Below are 23,740 nucleotides of genomic sequence, written 5' to 3' on the forward strand. Positions count from 1 at the left end.
GCATGTGTGTGTGAGCGAGTAAGTGGGTGGGTGGTGTGTGTTTGGGTGAGGTGTGTGTGTAAATGTGCGGCGCCGACGAGAGTGGCAGCCTTTCCAAGTAGCTCCGTTGTCGCGTGTCTTTTTCGCTTTCCCTCAGGATTAATAAAGTATCCATCTATCTATCTATCTATCTATATGACGGCATGTGCGCATGTGCGTGTGTGTGTGTGTGTGAATGTGTGTGAGTGAGTGAGCGAGTGAGTGGGTAGGTGGTGTGTGTTTGGATGATGTGTGTTTGTGAATGTGAATGTGTGTGCGTGCGTATGTGTGTGTGTGTGTGTGTGTGTGTGTGTGTGTGTGTGTGTGTGTGTGTGTGTGTGTGTGTGTGTGTGTGTGTGTGTGTGTGTGCGGACTCACCGTGTGTGGGGGTCCTGTCTCTGCGGCGCAGGCCTGTGGATCTGCCCCCCTCCTCCTCCAGTAAGGGGAAGTACTGACCCTGCTCCTGGTCCATAAAAAAGCCTGGAGACTCGGCGCTTCCAAACACTCCAAACCCGCCTCTCTCCATCTCCTCTTCCCTAACACACCACATTTCAAACATGGCCGCTGAATGGGAATATGCTCTCACAGGGCTATACAAAATAGTTTATATGTATTTATACTGTGTGTGTGTGTGTGTGTGTGTGTGTTTGTGTGTGTCTGTGTGTGTGTGTGTGTGTGTGTGTGTGTTTGTGTGTTTGTGTGTGTGTTTATATGTGTGTGTGTGTGTGTGTGTGTGTCTGTGTGTGTGAGTGTGTGTGTGTGTATATATATCTGTGTGTGTGTGTGTGTGTGTGTTTGTGTGTATGTGTATGTGTGTGTGTGTGAGTATGATTATAAATGTATATGTGCATTTGTTTGTAAAGTAACTATGAAAACGTGTCTGTACACATGCGTGTGTATATGTAGGCTCTTGTATGGATATGTATATATACATATGTGTGTGTGTGTGTGTGTGTGTGTGTGTGTGTGTGTGTGTGTGTGTGTGTGTGCATACCTGTGCCCATAGACTCCAGAGACAGGGGACAGTATGAAGACGTCATGGCTGGTTGGTGTGTCCAGTCCAGGAGACAGTCCAAGCGAGCCCAGGGTGCTGGGGGGAGTGGGGGATTCACTGCAGGGACTGGTGGGAATGGGCTGGACAAAGGACAATTAGGACACCAGTGAGACACAGCCAGGGACACACGAGAGAGCACCTCACACTATCTTGTTGTCTATTTTTGCAATTTTTCTTTTTGGTCATTTCATTTAGCTCTCTAATACATTATTAAGATGGCCCAATGCAGGAGTACTTGGGAGCTTTGATGTACATACCACATAGATTGAAGTGGTGTGATACAAGAAAGCCAACCTTGGTGACTACACATTTTATTCCAAGAGGTCTGTTGACAGACACATTACAGAGAGCATAGCAACAAACATCCCTAGCAACGGGAGCTTAGAGAAAGTGTGGTCATAAGTGTGGGCCACACTTCAGAGAGTGAGATATGAAAACAAACAAAAGAAAACATAAACGGCCTCAGCCAATCACACGGTGGTAGGTGTGGGGCTGAATCCAACCGACACACCTGTACCCTCCTCCTCCTAGACTGGAGCAGCCCCCCAGCACTCCTGCCTCACTGCTAAACAAGTGGACCAGATTGGCGTTCGTGCTTCTTGGCTCGCAGATATGCAGACAACGGAGGCTGTAACTGAGTCAGTTTAATTGCAGCTGAAATCTGGAGCACCCTGTTCTCTGACTGGGTTACATAACTGGGTTACAGTCTGACACTCACCACCCGTTTACTAATGCATACAAACCCACCGACAGACAGACAGACAGACAGACAGACAGACACACACACACACACACACACACACACACACACACACACACACACACACACACACACACACACTCACCACCCGTTAACTAATGCATACAAACCCACTGACAGACAGACACACGCACACACACTCACCACCCGTTACTAATGCATACAAACCCACTGACACAGACAGACTTAAACACATACACACACACACACACACTCACCACCCGTTACTAATGCACATACACACACACAGACACCACAGACACACACACACACACACACTCTCTCTCTCTCTCTCTCTCTCTCTCCCTCTCTCTCTCACACACACAATGATTTGACAAACAAGCCCTGACAGTTAGAGTGACAGTTAGAGTGACACAAAATTCAGACTCTTCTTAGTCTAGGCACATCAGATCCACCCTTCTATTTACAATAGACAAAAATAGAAGAATGGTATAGAGACACCATTCTACAATTATTCTGCCACTATAGTTAATGTATTCAGAAAGTACATTAGAATTAATATTTCTATTTTGAACCTTACTATGTATCAGTAAGCGCAGGTGTAGACCAACTAGTTTGTTATTACTGTAAGGATATACCAAGAATAAATTACCTATAAGAAGTTGGTGCCTGGAGGCCTAATATACTGTATGATTCGAGTAATAATTGGGCACTACAATAATAGAGATGTATATTACGTTACATGCTAATAGCTAACATATTATCCCTAAAATAAAGCGCTACCATACAAATTATTATTTGTGTAAATACATAAGCATTCAGGAAGAGTAAAAAACAAACACCTGGAGGGCCAGCGGCTTCCAGCGGGCGTTCTTCAGCAGAGCCGGGGCGGAGGTAAGTGTGTTCTGAGGCCTCTTCTTCAGAGTGAGGATGACTCCACTGGGGTCCTCACGGAGAGAATTCACCAGATTCTTCAGCTGCCATCCCACCTGTGTGTCCCCATACACACACACACACGCGTGCACACACATGCGTGCACACAGACACACACACAAACGCAATATGAAATACACAATTAAATTCCTACATCTCCTACTGGATTCAATGGAGTCATAAAAACCGGTGACCGTCAGCCACCATTCACTACCAGTTTCATGAGCTATGAAAACATAATGCTAAAAAAGGTAAAAAAAAACTAAAAGAATACACTGATAGAATACACAGGACAACACACACACACACACACACACACACACACAGACAATTAAGCTGGGGCTCACCACTGTCTGATGGTTGACCTGTATCACTTCATCGCCCGCATGGATCTTTTTGCACTGGTCGGCGGGGGACTGGGGTAGATAGAGGATAATAAAAGATCAGAGAGGCAGAACAAAAGCTATAAACCTCAGTCTACAGTGTGTAAATGTATGCCATTACCACAGACCTCTGTAGTACAATTACAGAGATATAGCTGTAACTTAACACTGGTGCTGGACTGCAGATGTCACAGATTAGGTGCTATGTGAATATGTGTTCTCAGATCAGTGTATTGCACTCACATTTTCGGTGGTTCCTGTAATGACATGGAGCCCATCATAAGTAGATTTGATGTACATACCCTTAAAAACAATGCATTTAGGAATTAGTCAGTGATATGTGCTCCTGAGGGCATTCAAATAGATCATCATTCCTTAGCAATATTTCTTCTTTGTTGACATTTGCTTTAACATCCTGCTTCAACATGTTAGCTCTCTAGTCACCAACAAGGCTGGTGCTAGAGTTGTTACTGTGTTTTTTTGTGACTTGTTGTCTTGTTGTGTTGTGGACGTACCAGGCCTTCGCTGGGCATGACGTTGGTCAGGTGTACCACCTCCAGATGGGCCGACTGAGACACCAGCGAATCGGACGACAGAGAGATGATGTGCTCACAGATCCCAGACAGCGTCTTACACTGCAGCCAGACAACAGACAGCTTGGGTGGTTGGCGCACACGCACACACACACACACACACATATACACACACAGGCACACAAACACATACATACACCACATACATATGCTTGGATCAACAATGAGCAATGTACAATTAGTTAGAAGACTGAGGCTTTATCAACACCATCACTGTCACCATCATCATCATCTCTCTCGCTCTTGGTTTATGTTTTTCTTCTTAGTTCTAGCTACTCCCTGGCAATTTATTTGCAGCGTGTTTTAAAGGACAAGTGAGAGAACATAAGTGCTCTCAGCATATAATTATACCTGACCTCATTTTCAACAGAATCTTGTGTGTTTGTGTGTGTGTGTGTGTATGTGTGTGTGTGGTGTGTGTGTGTGTGTGTGTGTGTGTGTGTGCGCGCGCGCGCGTGCGTGCGTGCGTGCGTGCGTGCGTGCGTGTGTGTGTGTGTGTGTGAAACCACTGACATAATCTGCATTAGTGAGGTAAATATATTTCACTGCTCCGAGGCTGTGACAGGCTGTTTGTTTCCAGAGAATGAATCTCATATGAGCAACATCTCATTTAAAGTAACTCAACACTGTTTCTCACAGCTTGTTTTCGCAAGGGCTGATCCTCAGAGTTTTTGCACTGTGTAAGTGAACCTGGGATGTCTTAATTATGACCAAATCTAAAAGGTGTTAAAGAGATCAATTTAAGCACTAAACAGAAAAAAAGAGGAAGGGAGAGAGAGAGAGAGAGAGAGAGAGAGAGAGAGAGTGAGAGAGATGTGGTCTATCATATTCATCTGAATTACAGTAATTACACTAAACAGAGTCTCGCAGATTAGATGGACTTATCTAAAGTTTTGAACCAGTTATCATTCTCTTTAATCACATATTCCTCTCTGTCTGTCAATCTCTCTTTAAGCAACTTTCTCTCTGGTCTTCTTTTGTGTTTCTTCATCCCTTTCTTTTGCCTTAATTGCTGAGGGAAGGAATCCTCAGGGAGATAGCAGGGAGGAGCTGCATTATTCACACAAACACATTTCTCCCACCCCAGGCCAAACACACAGAAACTCTCTCTCTCTCCCACACACACACACACACACACACACACACACACACACACACACACACAGAGACACAAACACACACACACACACACACACACACACACACACCGCGCATCACTCTCTCTCTCTCTCTCTCCCACACACACACACACCACTCTCTCTCTCTCTTGCTCCCACACACACACACACACACACACACAGACACACACACACACACACACACCGCATCACTCTCTCTCTCTCTCTCTCTCTCTCTCCCACACACACACACACACAAACTACACTATAAATAACTAAATAACCAAGAGGACTATTTCATGTGACTTTTTAATCACATGTTTGTGATGATTTTGTTGTTGTTGTTGTTGTTGTTGTTTTCTATGGATATGCTGTATGGTGTTTGTTTTTATGAAGCAGCAATGTGTTATGCATTACAGTTTTTTCCAATCATTTTAGTTCTTGTACCTATACCATGTTCACATTCCCAAAACACTTAACACATGGAGCACACCAGTAGACCATGTGAACCAAACTGTGGATACTTGCCCCTATGCTTAGATACAAATGCTGGCAATGACACCTTCTTCCAAAATTCATGGATACCTGTCCCATTCAATGTTCACTACCAGCAAAACACTGTGGAACTACAGCATTTTTTGCCAGTGTTTAGATACTCTGTTCAGAACAGTTAACTTTCAGTTCAAAACCTTACTTACAGTAATTTAGATCACTGTAGATGGAAAGATGCTTTGTTTAGACAGACAAATTAAATGATATGCTTGAATAAGAAAAAGTATTCTTAATTTAGCAGAAAGTTTATTTAGATTATTTAGTTTGTTTTGGCTTGCAGACTTCTCACTATCTCTAATAGAAAAAGAGTCTATAGAAGGCAAACATAGATGTAACTGTTCCTGAAAAGTTGTTTCCACTATTACAGTACTGCTCTTTATGTAAGTCATAGGCTATCAGTGAAAGACAGTGATTGAAGAATGCAATTCTTCAATTTACAGTAATTACAGTAAATTTGCCACACTCAATTGTGACATCTATTGTGAGAGGCAAACCGGCATATGAACACTGTCTTCAGATACTTGGCTTGGATTGACGTATTTCCAAGATGCAATGCAGAGGAGAATGTTACCGTAAATGCGAAGTTCTAACATGTAAAAGTTTGACACCAAATGCAGAGGACAGAATGGATCAGCATTACTGTAGGGCTACAGCAGACTTCTAGTGGTATTACAGTACTTTGGTAGACTGTATCTTGTGTTGATGTATGTAATTTACTGGATTGGAAATACTGCAGTAAATACGTAGCATATTCATGCCTTTTTGTTGTAATGTAGTAAGCCTATATAGTGCAGTAACACATGCAATTCTAGCATATGGCTGTAATGAAACATATTGCAGCATTTTAGAATTATTTGTTTACTGTCATATTACAAACTTTATTACTGTAGTCCAAAGAAGTGTTTGTCTGTGTGTGTTTTTTCTCTTTTTTTAATGCAACACTACAGTAATCTATGCTAAACTGGAGGACACAGCAACATCTTATAGATGCAATTAGCAATGCTTCAAGTTGTTAGTGTTTTTTAGGTCATTCTACTCTGAGAGGGAACATGTGTTAAAGTTACGGCAGAATTGATTGTGGTGTGGTTGTTGTAGTGCATTTTGCACCAAAGATTAACTGATATGCAGAGGTGTGTGTCTGTAAAGCCCACTGTGTTAAGTGTTTGGGAAAAGTATCCATGGTATAGGTACAAGAACTAAAATGATTGGAAAAAACTGTAAACCATTGGCATGAATCATGGTTATAGACCACAGTGCTGACACAATCAGTCCCCCGTTTCCATGTGTTTTTTTTTACACAGCATACTTTTATATAAAGGTCACCGTATTTCCTGAGGTAATCTAGTCCCTATTTTGTTTTTGTAACAATAGCAAATGTTATTTCACTGACAAGCCAACTCACCACGTGTAGGATCTTGTTCTCTGTCTCATACACGGTGCAGTCCTGCAGGGGAAAAATATATCACTCACATACAGGCATACTGTAGTGTGCATCGCTACAATATATACAACCCTCCAATACACACACACACACACACACACACACACACGCACGCACGCACGCACACACACGCACGCACGCACGCACACACACATACACACACACACACACACATAGATATTTGGATATTTGTAGCGACAGACAGAAAGAGAAAACGCACCTGTTGAACAATAGTAGTTAACTCCAGGCAGAGCTGAACAATATTATTCTTCAACACGGAGTACTCAGTCACACTCACAAACGGTGATCTGGAGAAGGAACCACGGGGAAGAGGATTAAAGGGAGACAATTCGCCAACTGACAATTAACAAGGTCCAAGTGCACTTTTGAGAAAAACACGGTTGAAAATCCAGAATCAAATTCTATATTCTATACCATTCTATAAAATGTATTGTCATACTATTTTATAATTTACAAATATTATTATTTTACTATTTTATATTATTTTTATAAATAATTATTTTTATTCAAATATTATTATTATTATTATTATTATTATTAATATCATATTATTATTTTTCACCAAAACATACTTTTTTATATTCAATTTGTGGACATGTCAGATAGATTCACGGTTGACGAATTCGAGCCCAAAAATGCCCAGAAAGACAAACACAGGAAGAGGACAGTGGACAGTGGACAGAAGACAGAAGACAGAAGACAGAAGAAAACAGTGGATGTAGCTGATACCTGTCCAGCCAGGCTAGGAGGTTCTTGGCTGCTCCAATGAGGTCAACCACGGAGGTGAGGAAGTCGTTGGGCAGGCGGCGGGATGCCCGCCCATCATAGTGGCCACCACGGCGACGGCCAGTGATGAAGTTCTGGAGGTTCTTGGCCGAGGCGTTCAGCTTGTGTGACAGCGTTCTTAGATTCTCCGTCTCCAACCCATAGTTCTGTAAGAACACAGTCCTTCATTACTGAGGGCGCTTGGTACACTTGGCACCTAAAATGTTTTCCTCGCCCTACTGTTTGTCACCTGTTCTTTGAGGTGGTCAGAAAACGTACTGGTCAACAAGACGTTGTATGTAGTAATTATCATGAAACATGAAACAGACCACACACACCTCTATTAGTGGGTCTGAAAGCAAGAGAGCTAGGGGAACAGACAGAGAGAGAGAGCGAGAGAGAGAGAGAGAGATGTGGTCTATCATCTAAATTACAGTAATTACACTAAACAGAGTCTTGCAGATTAGATGGACTTATCTAAACTATTAGTGGGTCTGAAAGCAAGAGAGCAAGTGGGAACAGACAACTCCCTGTGAGTGACTGAAGCACCATACTTCAGTGTTGGTTACTATGCACACACACACACACACACACACACACACACACACACACACACACACACACACACACACACACACACACACACACCCACACACACACGCACACGCACACGCACGCACACCCGCACGCACGCACGCACGCACGCACGCACGCACGCACGCACGCATGCACGCACACACACCCCACACAGATACAAACACATGCTCATGTGTCTCTCTCACACACACACACGCTCACCCCACACACACACCCCACACAGATACAAACACATGCTCATGTGTCTCTCACACACACATACACACGCTCACCAGAGCGCAGAGGAGGTCGACAGCCTCCAGGATGAGCTCCTGGTGTCCGATGCGTGTGACCCCCAGCTCCTCCAGCTCCTGGTGGGTGATGTGTAGGAGCTGCTCCCCGTTGATGCGCTCCCGCTCAAACGTCTTAATGTACTGAAGCAGACAGTCGTCCAACCCTGCCACAGAAACACACCCGGGTGAGGACGACTCTTTGGCTTGGATGACATGAGTCGATGCTAGTAGATTATGATATCTTATATCTAATATGTGTGTCTGATGCAGTTTTACTATGTGGACTTCCTCAGGGATTATATGTCTCATGTAAGGTCTAGCATTAGAATATCCTGTATGCTTACATCATCTTTTGCTACTTTTGGACATCTGACTTGTGCTTTTGCTAAGAAAAATTTGTTTGAAGATACTCAGAATAGTATGCATAACCGTGATATCGTACACTAAGCTTCAGACTATTTTTCCTTGACAAAGACATTTAGGTGACTTCTCCATAAGGTCATTTAAAAGCATGAACTGGCGCAATATTCTGTGAAGTAAAGTCATCATTAGAAAGCTGCTCTTTAGTGCCTGCACTTGAAGATCCTTAGGAGGAGGTAGAGAGACGGCAAACCACAAGGTGACAAATCATGCCCACAAGCCTCACCACCCGCACATAATTTGAGGTGCTGAAGAATTAGCTTTACCACAGCACTTAGCCTGCCAGCCACCACATAAACACATAAAAACAGGTAATGTCCTTGAGAAAAACTGACGCCGACCATTGATGTTTACACGACCTCTGAAAGCAAGCGCAAAGCACATTTATCCAAATACACAGGTATAATGGAAGACGAGAAAATGGAACCTTTTTTCCATAGGTAGATTGAGCAAATTCACACTTCAGTACAACGCTAAATCAAGTATTCAACCTCAACACAACCAAGTGCACATGAAGAAGCTCTAATACTGAGTGCCGCAGCAATCCTTTCTTCCCTCTTTTGTGCGAGGGTGAAAATAGGAACCCCAGTTTGGTGGTAGCATGGTGTTTTAGTTTTGTTCTGCTAACATCAGGAGATTGGGTTTTTGATGGTCTCACATGGTCATTTTCTGCTCATTTCAGAATACAACTGTTGCATTTGGGATTTAAATGATTGGAATAAATTACAACCGCAGAATATCGATCTCACACATTTCAACCAACCACTGCGTTATTTGTGCGATTTGCGCATGTGTTTGTGTGCATATGTATGGACAAGCCGGAGGATGTCCTTCAAATTAATAGTCTAACGCTTGTGGGGTTTCCATTCTGTTCCCCCCATGCTTCAGCAATGTACGCTGCCTGGCAACGGTTGCTGGGAGACCAGGAGGTAAGGCCTTGCTCTTGATGAGCAGTGAGAGAAGAGTAGTGTGAGTCGAGTAAGGATCACGAGGAGAGGAAGAAAGTGAAAACCGGAGTGTGTGTATGTATGCCGTGTGTCAGTGTGCCTTCTGAGTGCGTGTGTGTGTGTGTATGAGAGGAGAGGAAGAGTGTGAAAACAGGAGTGTGTTTGTATGGGAACGTGAGGACTGTAGAGCATGAGTTGTGTCATGGGGGAGAAAAACAGAGTTTGTAAACATGAGTATGAGATGCACATACTGCTCAGCAAAAAATACAAATAATAATAATAACAAAAAATGAATTATGTCAAATCATTTCTTATAGTCATTTTTACAAAAAGCTCAATGTAATATCTACATACAGAGTAAGCACGTTCAGCTAATACTTAGGAGGAAATGAACACAACAATACAATGTCTCTGCAGATTTAAATGTTGAGGTGCTGCTAACCAATGTTAAGTGATTATTTGTGCTGCAAGATCCATTCTTCCCCCAGTCTCTATCCCTCGCCTCATCCATCCTGTCCCTCTGGCCAATGACAGACAACCCTGAGCTCCCCTTACCTTCTGATTGGTTAAACGCCTTGACTTGCTGAAATACCTCTATCACGATTCCCAGGCTGTTAAATGAGCCAGCTGCTAGGTTGCTTTTGGTGGAGAAGATGAAGAAATGTACACAGATGTGTAGCTGCACTAAGTTTCACATGGTGTATTACCATCTCTCAGTTATGATAAGCAGTTGTAGGTAGCTGTTATATGCCGTTTTTTTCTATTTTGTGTTAATGTATGCTCAGAACTTCTTGCTCATGAGACTACAAGTTCACCAGCACACCAGCACAGACCGCAGCATTATATTCTGTGTGGAACACATTTGCGCTGGCCAGTGTACAAGCAGTGGAAAGGATAAGATCAGACTCAATCCAGCCATTCCATTATCTAAGGAGAGCACTGTAAATCTGTCAACACGCATAACATGCCCCATGACCAATCTCCAGCAATGCGGCTCTGTATGTTTTGAATAGAACCTAAGAGGACATTCCCCTATGGCACTGACATTCCATACATTTCAGATGATTACTAGTCAGAGTCAGATTAGTCTCTTAATTCACAAATAAATGTCACGCGATTCACAAATGTATTTCATGATTCACAAATAAATGTCACGCGATTCACAAATGTATTTCATGATTCACAAATAAATGTCACGCGATTCACAAATGTATTTCATGATTCACAAATAAATGTCACGCGATTCACAAATGTAAACGATTCACAAATGTATTTACAGAATGACAAGCGTGCAAACCGCTCGCCATTTGTGAACATCCCTGCATTTGTGTGTGGATTTTTGAGACATTCCTGATGTGGCTTCATTTTCTAATGCACTTTTCAGAAGGGCATTCTCTGCAGGCTATCAGATGTCTCTTACAATTTCAGCCAACCACATAACGTAAATTCAATAGTGCGATTCAGTTCTGACATTATTTTCTACTGTGAAGGGCTTACTTCAAATAGGGATTATTGCCAATGATATTCCATAAAAAACATCAAATGCACTGGAAATTAAGCATCTGCTGACACTGAATTGTATTTACTTGTTTGGTATTGTATTAATACAGATCATTTTACAATTGTATGCCAAAACTGTAATCGGTGAACATTGGGTTCTTGAGTAAATTATGCAAATGACTATGAAGACTTCCCAGTTTTCCATTTTATTATTTGGCCCTTGACAAACTAGAAATCTTTTATTTACCAATGTCGCTAGGCAACAATGCAAACTAAGGAAGTAAAAATGGAAAGCCGCCCCCTCCTTCTTCATCTTCATGTTAATTTGGCCATTTTCACTCTGCCATGAAAGATGTGAGCTGCTTGGATGAGGAGGTTTTTGAGGAGACAGGTGGCAATGAGATGAGTTTGCAGCTTTGCCTGCAGAGCCTACATGCATACCCTCAAGCATGAATTGCCACTTAACGTTAGTCTCTAGTCTTTATTTATAGAAAATGGCATGTTACAGTTTCTTTAAACTGCTTACACACAAAGAAATGTAAAATGCCATACCATGTTGCTTGGCTGTCATGTTGGTCAAAGTGGATCGGCATACAGAACATCACAGTGCATCAGGTACTTCGAAACTAAGTAGAAAATCATTGTCAACTTTATTGCCATTCCTTGATTACTATTCCCTTTCAGTTTACATTTTGACACAGTTTTACACTTCTGACTTTCTCTGCTTACACACACTATTTTTACATAATTTCTCACATAGTTTCTGAAACTCAAACAGCAAAACCTGACACCACATCTGCAAAACTATAAGAAAATTCTCAGCCTTTCAAATTTATGAAAAATACCTTTTGCAAAACATTACACATAAAGTTCACATTCTAAGACACAAAAGACAGACATTACTTGACAATACTTGTGTGCCTTTTTAAGGCACTGACCCTCAAAATGCAAGACATACTGTATGTACCAGTTCCAAAGGAGGATATTGGTTGTGATGTTGATGAGTTGCTGTGACAAAAAACCCAATAGGAGTCTCTTTCTATACATCATGAACAAAGGGTACATTTTTTATACTCCTTTCCTAGCCTTATATAAAATGTTGTGTATGATGTGTTTACTGAATACACTTTGGTACATAATGCACTCTAGTGTAAAAGTCTTACAGCGTTACACTTAGGTCTACAGTGTTTTGGAAAAGTGAAAGTATTCTATTTAAAAGTCTAACCATATGAATGGTTGTGTTTGCCATATGACACAAAAGATTCGATTTTCAAAAGGGATGGTTGAGTTTTGAATTTGCAGGAGATTTGTGCTATTTTGCATTTTGTGTGTGCAGTTTTCTGAGTTGTGTGTAGCGTTTGAACAAAATTGGTCTAGTTTCAGAAATGTCACATTCAATGGTGATTTTGTATTTTTTGAGGGACTATTTGGATCCATCAGCGATCAGAAATAGCATTTACTTAGTGGTTTTAGATTGGACAGCTTTAACACCAAATAGCCTACAAACCGCACTGGAGTTCAGGTTCCGTACCCCTACATTTTCTGGAGGACTCAGATACTGTCCCTTGGTGCACAACCCAGTTCACACGAATGAAACAAACTGAACCAAGAAGAGCCCATTTCCGCACTAAAAGCTCTAGTATGAATGCACCCTGACAGTAGTCATACTATTATAGCCGGATTTGAAATGAACGCCCCTCTTCTTTGTCATCACCTGAAACTCCATTAGCTATAACTGATTGGATGACCATTAATCAAAGCTATTCTCAGTTGATAATTTCCAGACTATTTAAAATTGAGTTGAGATACGGTAGAGCAGTGCCCTTGGTTGGGTTTGGCGTTGATGATGATAAGTGTGGATCCAAATGTATTTAGTTGAGCTTGCAACTCTTGTGGGTAAAGATGCAGCTCCCCTAGAATATGTCACAGTGCTATCACACCAGTAGCTGCTTCTGCCGAGGAGGGCGAGGAGACTTGTGCATTGTGTCGAGTTCTTGGCCCAACCGCTCTCCTCTGCCGAGATTCACAGTTTCCTTCTCACTCCATTTAAATGTGTATCTGTGTGCAGCTCACAGAGCAGAGCAGAGCAGCAGCAGCAGGCAGCCAGCCAAGCGCACGCCCGTCAGCTCAGCCCTGCGCGGCTCGTCTCTGCACACGCCTTCCACAAACGCGCCTCAGGAGCTACAGTTAAAATGGGCTGCTTATCGGCGCTCAGATGGGGCTCCTGAAGACAGCTGCTTCAGCCCAGCCCAACCCAACCCACTCGCATTCGGAGAGACAGCAAACAGTTGCTATCTAGAACCTTTTAAAGGGTCTCCTGTGAAGATTAGTCAGAAGAACCCTCTTGTTCTTAAGAGTGTGTCTGGCCACATCTCCTCGTCCCGTCCTTTATGAGCTCTCATCAACATGAGAAAGATTCAGCAAGACATCTATTCCCTCTGTGTATTTACAGAGCATACAAACAGCCCGACTCCTTTTTTAAATTCTGCATCATTAAATTGACGACAATTTTTTTTAAATCATTTTTTCCAATAGAACAGCGCTACAAATAGTGCAAAGAACAATTCAGCCACAATCCCTTAGCACTGATGTTCAACTCACATTCTGGTGCAGAAATATTGTGTCCATTGGATTTTGGTTGTTTTTTAGCAGTGAAAGATGAACCGAAATTTGCATTACATTAAATGTGCATCCAAAACTCCAAAGATTCTTGTTTCAAATTGCCCAGCAGTATCATATGTTGGATACGTGATACGTATTTTGTATTTTCTACATTGTAGCATTGAAACTGCAAAAGGTGCACTGTCTATACTATGCTTCCATCCACAGTGTTTTGGAAAACTGTAGAAAAATGAGTACTGTACCGTAGTAGTGTACTGTATTTGTGTGTTCATATGTTCAGACTGTTGTAACTGGTTTTGTCAGATCACCCTGTGAAGTGCACGATAACACTGTTCAACAACTTGTAACAACTTAAAAAGGCACAAGCCTAACAAAGAGCGAGAGTTTTAGATTTATCACATAAGTATGTATTTACAGTAGTGATCAATAAAAGTCTATCCGTATGAATAGTTGAATGAATAGAGATTTGTGGGGTTAAGCATTTTGTGTGTGCAGTTTTGTGAACTATGTGTAGAGTTTTGAAATAATTAGACCTAGTTACAGAAAACATCTGTTAGTAGTTGTAAAAAACTGTAATGTTTTGATTAATTTTGCGTTGTAAGCATTCATGCATGCACCACATGAGCTTGGCTATTTCCTGGGTGTTGGATGCAGTCTTTAGTACTTAATAATATAATATAATAATCCTCATTTTATTCTGGGTGGTTCAAACAGGGGGCAGTTTAACATTGGGTGAAGGAGTGCATTTAATCACCCTATGATACATAAATACATTGCTTCACTTCATTATTTATCAGAAGTGCTTTGCAAAACTGCAGCAATTTTATTCTATCTGCAGAACACAACAGATTTTATCAGTATGGTGTTCCATTTACTGTACAAGTCTATCAAGTCATGTTTTCAGCAAATAATAAAAACAATTTAGTCTAAACAAGACAACATAACACCATGTCTCTCTACACTTTCCATTAAACTTTCAGCTGAAACAGACACCACTATGCTTGATCCCTTTTCAGCTCTGCAGACAGCAGTTTGACCAGTGGCACGTCAGGCAACACGAGTCATACTCATATTTGTAACCGTGAACAACATGCCAATATTATCCTCACCGCATCTCCAAGGCTTTACTTGGGCAGACAAACTAGGCATACCAATGACCGTCCAAGTATATTTCTATAACTCATGTTTTCTGTAACACTGGTTCCTTATCGCAGTTCACTGCGATATAACAGTATGGTACATGACATGGGGTACATGGGGTACAAATCGAAGCATTTATGTATTCACGCCTGAAAGGCCGCGAGATCTGTCAGCGCGCGCTTCTGGGCCCGCCCCTCAGGAGTCCTATAATCTTATTACGCGCCCTCAGAACTGCCTCTTTTGAAACTTCGCAAGACGGAGTGAACATCTCCGAGCATATCTCAAACGCTCTACCACAGTCAAAAGAGTTTTGTGTGCTTTTCGCTCTCTACGGGTTGGTGAGTTATCTGGGTTCCTTAACCCTCACTAGCTCAGGGCGCTACAAAGTTCATTGGCTCAACTAAATTTTGAAAGTAGGGCGACCGCCACAGTCGGTGCGTGACCTGCCTAGGCAGGGACCATGCAGAGGGCGCGCTTTCGGGCAAAGCCCCTGTCTGTTCCATCTGTGCTAGCCTCCCGCTAGCTAAGGCTACCAGGCGCCTTGCGTTCTGGAAGCGCAAGGACGCCGAGGAGACTGCACTGGTTCCATCCGGGGCTAACGCCCCCGTAGGAATGAGTGCGTCTTCAGCCTTGGACTTGGTGAGCGTGAGCAGTCGCCTTGCAGCTGCAGCTCCGCCCCCAGGTCTCTCCCCGTCTCCGCCGCCTGTCAGCCCTGGGGCTGCAGGCAGCGAGGCTGAGGAGCTTCAACCAAGCGGTGTCCAGCCTGAACTCGAGCTGGACATCAGCCTGGATGATGATAGTCTGCTGGACTTCTCCGATGAGCACAGCTCAATCGCTGAAGCAATGCAGACGAGCCATGACGTTAGGATGCGGGTGGAGACACCTCCTACCTCGTCTCGGCTCCTGGGCCAGCAACTCCACGAGGTTGCGCTGAGAGCAGCCAGCTGCCTCGGGCTCCCTCTCCCTCCCCCTCCCAGTGTGCGGTCCTCGCTGCTGGACGGGGAGTTTTATGCTGGCCCCGCCGCGTCAGTTCCCAGCTGCATCCCCTTTTTCGAGGAGGTGCACGAGGAACTGCAGGCGACATGGGCGATACCCTACTCGGGCCGAGCCCCGGTGCCGGGGTTCGCGCCCTACATGCAGCTCCACATGGCTAAGGAGAGGGGCTACCTCTCCTTTCCTCAGGTGGAGGATGCAGTAGCGGGCTACCTCTCGCCCGCCTCCCCCACGATGCGTCTCGGCCAGAAGCCTCTCCTGCCCACGCGGGTGGGCAGACACCAGGCTTAGCTGGCAGAGAAGTCCTACTTGGCTGCAGGGCAGGCTGCCTGCACAACCAATACGGCTGCATTGCTACAGCGCTACCAGGCAAAGCTCCTGACTGAGCTTGCCTTGTCGCTGGGGGAAGATCACCCGTCTGTGGCAGAACTCTGTCGCGCGACGGATCTGTCGCTCAGACTAACTCGGTGCACGTCACAGGCACTGGGGAGGGTGATGGGTGCCGCGGTGGCTACCCAGAGGTCTCTGTGGCTATCACTGGCTAAGCTGTCAGACAGAGAAAAAGCACCACTCCTCGACGCCCCGGTCTCTGTCCAGGGCGCCTTCGGGGAGGCAGTGGTCACAATGGCTGCCAAGTTCGAAGAACAGCAGAAGAGCAGAGAGGTATTCCAGGCTTGGATGCCTCGCTCTAGTGGCACGGGTGAGACGTCCTCCTCAGGACACACCACACCCGCACCGGGCCAGAAGAGAACTCCACTCGCCGCGGGCAAGGCATAGGGAGACCTCAGGCTTCCTGATCGTGACAGTCAGCCACTCGTCACACAGGGGGGAGCGGTGGAGCCCACACCGCCTCCACAGAAATCAGCCCGTCGCTCACATGTGGAAATCATGTCCAGCACGGTAAGCAGGTTCTCACAAGCACCACAATCATATGTCCTAACTCCTGTCCCAGATGGCGCAGTGCCCAGGCATGCTTGTGCAACTCCCCCCGCGATGCACACAGTGCAATCGCACCCTCACATTTTTTTCAAAAACATGAGGGGGCAGCCCCAGATCTCGTCTCCCTCCCTAGGCGGAGTGGGTGTAGATCTAGGCTTAGACTCATTGACCATGAGCGGGTTAGTCCCCGACAAATTCAACTCAAAGCACAACCTCCCTGGTTGTGTGGCGAGTTGCCGCGCATGCGCAGTGTCACCATGGGTGCTAAAGACGATCACAAAGGGTTACGTGCTGCAATTCGCCCGTTCCCCTCCGCCATTCAGCGGAGTGATACAGTCTGTGGTGCAGCGAGAACAGTCTCACGGGAAGAGATAGTCTCCCTGCTCAGAAAAGAGGCAATAAGCATTGTTCCTCCCGAGGAGGAAAATACAGGCTTCTACAGCCGTTACTTCCTCGTACCCAATAGAGACGGGAATTATCGGCCAATATTAGATCTACGTGTGTTAAACAAAGCACTCAAGCCGCTACGGTTCAGAATGTTGACCCCACGCAGGCTTGTGCAGTTTATAAGGCCAAACGATTGGTTTATCACGATAGACTTAAAAGACGCATATTTCCACGTTCCGATCCACCACAGACATCGGAGATATCTGAGGTTTGCATTCGGAGGAATAGCGTACCAATTTAACGCACTCCCATTAGGCCTAGCTCTAGCGCCGAGGGTATTTACAAAGTGCGTAGAAGCAGCCATCGCCCCATTACGTCTACGCGGCTTACGCGTATACAATTATTTGGACGACTGGTTAATTGCGTCTCATTCAGAGGCTGCAGCAGTGCAGGACGGCCATCTAGTGGTGGCGCACCTGTATCGACTGGGCTTTGTAATAAACAGGGAAAAAAGCGTTCTCTGCCCCAGGCAAGTTACGCATTTTCTAGGTATGATTTTAGACTCCACCTCCATGGAGGTCAGGCTGTCTCAAGAACGGATAAATGCCATCAAAACATGCGTGCGCCAGTTCCGACGGGGACAGTCAGTCTCGTCGCTGTGCTGCCAACGCCTGTTAGGAATGATGGCGTCGGCCGCTTTGGCGCTCCCGTTGGGGATGTTGCGTATGCGGCCATTCCAAATATGGTACCTGTCTATGAAGCTCAACGCAGTCACAGACAGGCATCGCAGAGTAGTGGTGTCCTCCAGATGCAGGAAAGCCCTGGCGATCTGGAGAACCCCCTGGTTTCTCGCCGCGTCGGGCACTATGGGCAAAGTGTCGAGTCGCGTGGTGGTGACCACAGACGCTTCCACCAAAGAGTGGGGAGCTGTCTGGGAAGGGAGAGGCGTGAACGATCTCTGGTCTGTGACAGAGGCCGCGTCTCACATAAATGTGTTAGAGCTGCGAACAGTAGTCCTAGCACTACAACACTTTCTGCCCAGGCTGAGTGGTCAGCATGTACTAGTGAGGACGGACAACACTGCGACCTTGGCGTATATCAATCGCCAGGGCGGAGTGCGCTCCCCGTCACTACACCATTGTGCGACTCGCCTGCTCCTGTGGGCAGCGAGGCACGTCCTGTCCCTCAGGGCAGTTCATATACCAGGTCACCTCAAATACAGTCCGGACCTGTTATCGAGGGGCGATCCTCGAGCAGCAGACTGGTGCCTTCACCCACAAGTGATAGGTCAGATCTGGTTGCGTTTTTTCAAGGCGCAGGTGGACCTGTTCGCGAACAGACAGAACACCTGCTGCCCGCTCTTGTTGTCGCTAGGGGCCACTAGGCATAGACGCGCTGAAAGGTGCAGGCTCATAGCGTCAGGCTTGTCGGACGCGGTGGTGGTTACAATACAGAGTGCCCGAGCTGTATCAACACGGGCTATGTATACGCTGAAGTGGCGCAGTTTTGAGCGGTGGTGTGCTGCGCGTCAGCACGACCCCATTAACTGCGCGCTGGGCGTTATTCTAGAACTCCTACAGCAGTTGTTTGATGAGGGGAAGGCGGCTTCTACTCTCAAAGTGTACATGCCTGCCATTTCAGCCTGCCACGCAGGCATTAATGGCAGTTCTCCTGGCAGTCACCCGCTAGCGCCACGCTTTATGGCGGGGGTGAGACGGCTCAGGGTGCCAGAGAGACACCTCATACCCTCTTGGGATCTGCTGGTGGTGTTACGTGCTCTCACAGGGCCTCCGTTCGAGCCCCTGGAGACAGTGGACATAAAGTTTGTCTCTTTAAAGACCGCGCTGCTGCTGGCGTTAACGTCAGCAAAACGCGTTGGTGACATGCAAGCCCTGTCAGTCAGTCCATCGTGCCTTCAGTTTTCGATCGCTGGTGATAGAGTGGTTATGCGACCTAATGCTGCTTACACACCTAAAGTGGTGGTAACCCCATTCTGCAATCAGGTGATTGAATTTGCAGTTTTCTCGCCTTCTCCTTTTGCGTCGGCAGAGGAGGAACGTTTGAATAAGCTCTGTCCAGTGCGCGCTCTCCGCTGTTACGCAGAGCGCACTAGAGCTTTCAGACAGTCAGATCAGTTATTTGTGTGCTTTGGCGCACGTGCAAAAGGCAGACCTCTATCAAAACCGAGCCTCTCCCGTTGGATAGTAGAGGCTATCGTGTTGTCTTATAAGAGCTTGTCTTTAGATCCCCCGGAGAAGTTGCATGCGCACTCTACGCGGGGGGTCTCGTCTTCCTGGGCCTTACTAAAGGGCGTCTCAGTGGAAGATATTTGCAAAGCTGCAAGCTGGAGTTCCCGCCACACTTTCATTAGATTCTATATGTTAGATGTGGCTGAACCTAGTTTTCTACATGGCGTTCTGCAGGCAAGCGATCTCTGAATCCCCTGGCCTAAGAACGATATATATGATGAAGTGTGTTCATTAGTGTCTACATGTTATGTTGCACATGAAACATTTCAGGGTGGTTTCCTACAGGCGCAGGATCACGATCCTCGCCGCCTATGATAAAGGTTGCCCTGTTAATATGTTCACCGCCAGCGGCCGTATGAACCTCTATGAGGGCAAAGGCTTCAATAAAGCTGGTGTGTGTAATTGGCTGCCACTGTATTATCACGCGGGAATGTATAGGGTCCCATACTGTTATATCGCAGTGAACTTACGTAACCTCGGTTCCTTAAGCAGGAACCAGATATAACAAAGTTGGCGTGTACAGTGTTACCTTGGATTGATTGTCTTGCTCAGTTTCTTTCCGAGGCAGTTCTGAGGGCGCGTAATAAGATTATAGGACTCCTGAGGGGCGGGCCCAGGAGCGCGCGCTGACAGATCTCGCGGCCTTTCAGGCGTGAATAGATAAATGCTTCGATTTGTACCCCATGACTGACGTCATGTACCATACTGTTATATCTGGTTCCTGCTTAAGGAACCGAGGTTACGTAAGTAACCGAGACGTTTTGTTCGGCATGACTCATCCACTAAAGGTATATCTCAGACCTCTAGCCAACAGTAGGAGACTTTCTGAGAATGATTTGTATAGTATCTATTATTATTGTGACTGTGAGGCTGTGCGTATTTATGGCACAGACTAAAAACACCCATATTCTCCCCTGATACTTGCGTGTGTGACAACAAATGATGTGACAGCAAATGATATGGCAATACACTCTAAAAGCTTCCTCTTGGAATATCAACGCGCTGGCTGCTAAATACAGTACTGTGATTGAGGGTCATTGGCTTCTCCTGCATTGAGCCTGTTAGCATTTTGACTTGCCATAGTATCATCATCTCATGAACTCTGTAGGTGGTGCCTGAAGACTGGTGTGTACATTGTAACGTGATGAAGGTAGGGTTAAAGGTTTTAAAGGTGTTGACAGTGTGGATTTCGTCATACATTAGTTAGCTGAAACAATCACAAAAAGGAGTCAGCTGAAGGGTATATCTTCTTCACTTTTCAGACAGTCAAGCAATATATTGTTGAATACTAAATCACCTGCTCTGTTGTAACATCATGGTTGTGGGTATTATATTATCAGTTTCTAAAAACGCCTTGAAAAACACTTACTGAAATTACACACGGCTTCAACCTCTCCACCCAAACAACACTTCCAATGTGTCAGTTGAACAAGTCAAATGCTTATGAGATAATGCTTATAGTTTGGGCATCTGCATGGTATAAATATGATACTTCACAGGTACTATAGAAGGAGAGGTAGAGGGAAGATCAAGGATGAGTAAACTCACCAGTGGAGTGTCAAAACACACAGAATGCAATGCAACTCTTGAATGCCACTCTTGCAATATATACAGTATATTACTTGTAAAACATAAAATGATGGCCCAGAGAACAGTGGAGGGCACCTTTAGAAGACGCAGATGTGTTCGGGAGAGAAACACCAAAAAGGTTCTCGTTCCAGCGATCAATGAGGTTCTTTGCCACAACATACAAACTGACAGCACACTTGAAGATTGTGATGTGATGTGAATTGTGATGTGTTGTATGATTTTGGATCATAAAGGCTATAAGGAAAGTCCCATTTCATTACAGTGATTCCCTATGAAGTAAGGTTTCTCCCAGGAAAATATGTTGTCAAATACACGGACAAATGTGGTTAGATTCCAGAGAATAATGTTACATAGCTGTGCTGCGTTACATGTTTTGCTATATATAACAACAGAACTAGAGAATATTTCCCTAGAACTGAGCTGATCTGTCAACCAATAGCAAGATGACGACTGAATTATGACTAGTCGACAAGAACCAGGCAACTTGCTCAGAGACAGCTATGAGCAAAGAATCCAATGTTCATGATGTCCACTGATAACATTTTCAACAAGTTTGGATGACCCCTGTTGAGTTTTTTGACAGCAGACATCTTGTATGAAGTGGCCCTGAAGTGGCCCACCCCCCTCCTGCTCCTTGCGCCCCTGGTGGTTTGTCAGGGTCACTACCACAAACGTGTTTCATTCACCACACGAGGACTACATTCCCATTTCAAGACCAGAGTTTAGTAGCCGTGTCGTCTTATGAAAGATTCAAGAATGTCATGGCAGACCACAGATTATACACCTCTGCCAGGCATGACATGCAGAAATATCCAAGGGTGAAGACGTGAAAGCTTCACGATCCCTCTCACTGCCATCACTCCTGTGTTACGGCGAACACCATCTTCAACAACACATCAGCACACGCCATCACTAAATCTGTCAAAATCACTGGCTTGCAGCTGTTATATACTGGGCCTACATCAGTCTGATGCTACATTACACCTCAGACATGCTGAAGGAAAACAATGAATGCAGTGTGAGTGTGTGTGTAACGGAGACGGAGAGAGCGAGGGAGAGAGAGGCAATATGAAATAATCTAAAATGTGAAACACTGAGGTCACTGATTGTTGCACATCTTTGATCACACACCTCGTTCATTATCACCTTCTCGCTGACGACGCGCTGATCATACACCATGGCGAGCCTCCGAAGCAGAGGCGCAAAATGGCAAACATGCGATCAATATTCACTGAACTCGGTAACATGGCTTTCTAAAATATGGTCAGCATTCCTTAAGAATTGACATTAGCAACCTGTTATTTAAAATGAATGCCCACTGTCTACCTCCGTGCAATAAGAAGAAAATGCGTGCGTGTGTGTGTCTGTGTGTGCGCGCGTGTGTATGTATGTGTGTGTGTGTGTGTGTGTGTGTGTTGCATATTCTGAGAATACCTTTCATCCAATCCAGCACTTGCTTGGGAGTCCATTTACTAATAGGTTCCATTACCAAAGCCATTCTTGATGTCTGTATGTCCTCCGGATAAGATCCGCACTGAGGAGATGAACCATCCGATCTTGGATATTAAAAATATTATATGAATAACCATGGGATCCTGTCACTCACACGCAGACGCAGGGCGCGCGGCAGGACCATGGCTGCTGGATACATCCTCGGGAAGGACTGCGACGGTGGGGTCCACGCGCGCTCACATACGTCTCTCCACCCCGCCCCCCTCCATCTTTTGCTCTCTCTCTTTCCCTCCCTCTCTCCTTCTCTCTCTCTCTCTCTCTCTCTCTAACTCTCTCTGTAGCCCACCGAGAAGAACCAGAGCCCTGCTTCAGCGATGCAGTGCAATCACATGGTTCAGGCGTTCGTCTTAGGGAGCTTGCAGGTATATGTCACATTTGCCTAAATATTAGTTGTTCGATTTGATCTATTAATCGATTATTTTGTGTCCACACTTAGGTCAAAATTCAACAAAGATGCTGGAATCTTCCACCTAAAATTTTGTATCACTGACATGTACGTCAGCTACGCTGCCGTGCAACGCAACGTGCAACGTTCTGATGCTCTGAGCGTGCCTATTTGGTCTCACACTGACGTAATTTTTAGCCAATATAAGTTTGAGCAGGTATGGCTCGGCTTTTTACCCAATGGCAGTACTACAGCGTGAGACAAATGTCATACGAGCTGCTCAATGAAAAGTGGATCATCGACAGCGAAGGATGCATGTGTCACCACTCTAAATTACTAGAAAGGGTGAGAGAGAGAGAGAGAGAGAGAGAGAGAGATACACACAGAGACAGCCTCACACCTCTCAACTGGTGCCAGGTTTAATTGCCCGTGTAAGTACCAGTGGTGGATGGGTGTGTGAACAAGTGCATTTCTCACATGCTGTTACAGTAGCTCTAATGCCATCACACACAGGACTCACACGTGTACCAATACAGACACTCATCTCATTCATTTTCATTTGCTTTCTCTCTCACTGTCTTTCACACA

At 45.0% G+C, this 23,740-nt stretch overlaps 1 protein-coding gene across 3 annotated transcripts in view; it reads right to left on the reverse strand.

The window, feature by feature from the left end:
• si:ch211-26b3.4 (connector enhancer of kinase suppressor of ras 2) overlaps positions 1-23,283 on the reverse strand; it is a 36,263-nt gene extending 12,980 nt beyond the window's left edge. Inside the window, exons 1-11 of one of the 3 annotated variants that reach the window (XM_031571424.2) lie at positions 22,690-23,283; positions 8,469-8,632; positions 7,564-7,766; positions 7,034-7,121; positions 6,775-6,816; positions 3,625-3,744; positions 3,353-3,412; positions 3,074-3,142; positions 2,636-2,782; positions 1,013-1,152; positions 397-554 (exon numbers count right to left, since the gene is read on the reverse strand). In XM_031571424.2, the coding sequence (XP_031427284.1) occupies positions 397-554; positions 1,013-1,152; positions 2,636-2,782; positions 3,074-3,142; positions 3,353-3,412; positions 3,625-3,744; positions 6,775-6,816; positions 7,034-7,121; positions 7,564-7,766; positions 8,469-8,632; positions 22,690-22,753 (1,255 nt within the window). In that variant the 5' untranslated portion in view covers positions 22,754-23,283. Of the gene's footprint in view, positions 1-396; positions 555-1,012; positions 1,153-2,635; positions 2,783-3,073; positions 3,143-3,352; positions 3,413-3,624; positions 3,766-6,774; positions 6,817-7,033; positions 7,122-7,563; positions 7,767-8,468; positions 8,633-22,689 lie in introns of all 3 variants that reach the window. The other 2 variants (XM_031571423.2, XM_031571422.2) reach the window with 2 other exon arrangements.
• Between the last annotated feature and the right edge of the window lie 457 nt (positions 23,284-23,740).

Source organism: Clupea harengus, chromosome 8 (genome assembly GCF_900700415.2).
Source record: "Clupea harengus chromosome 8, Ch_v2.0.2, whole genome shotgun sequence".
In the NCBI taxonomy this organism is placed as follows: domain Eukaryota; kingdom Metazoa; phylum Chordata; class Actinopteri; order Clupeiformes; family Clupeidae; genus Clupea; species Clupea harengus.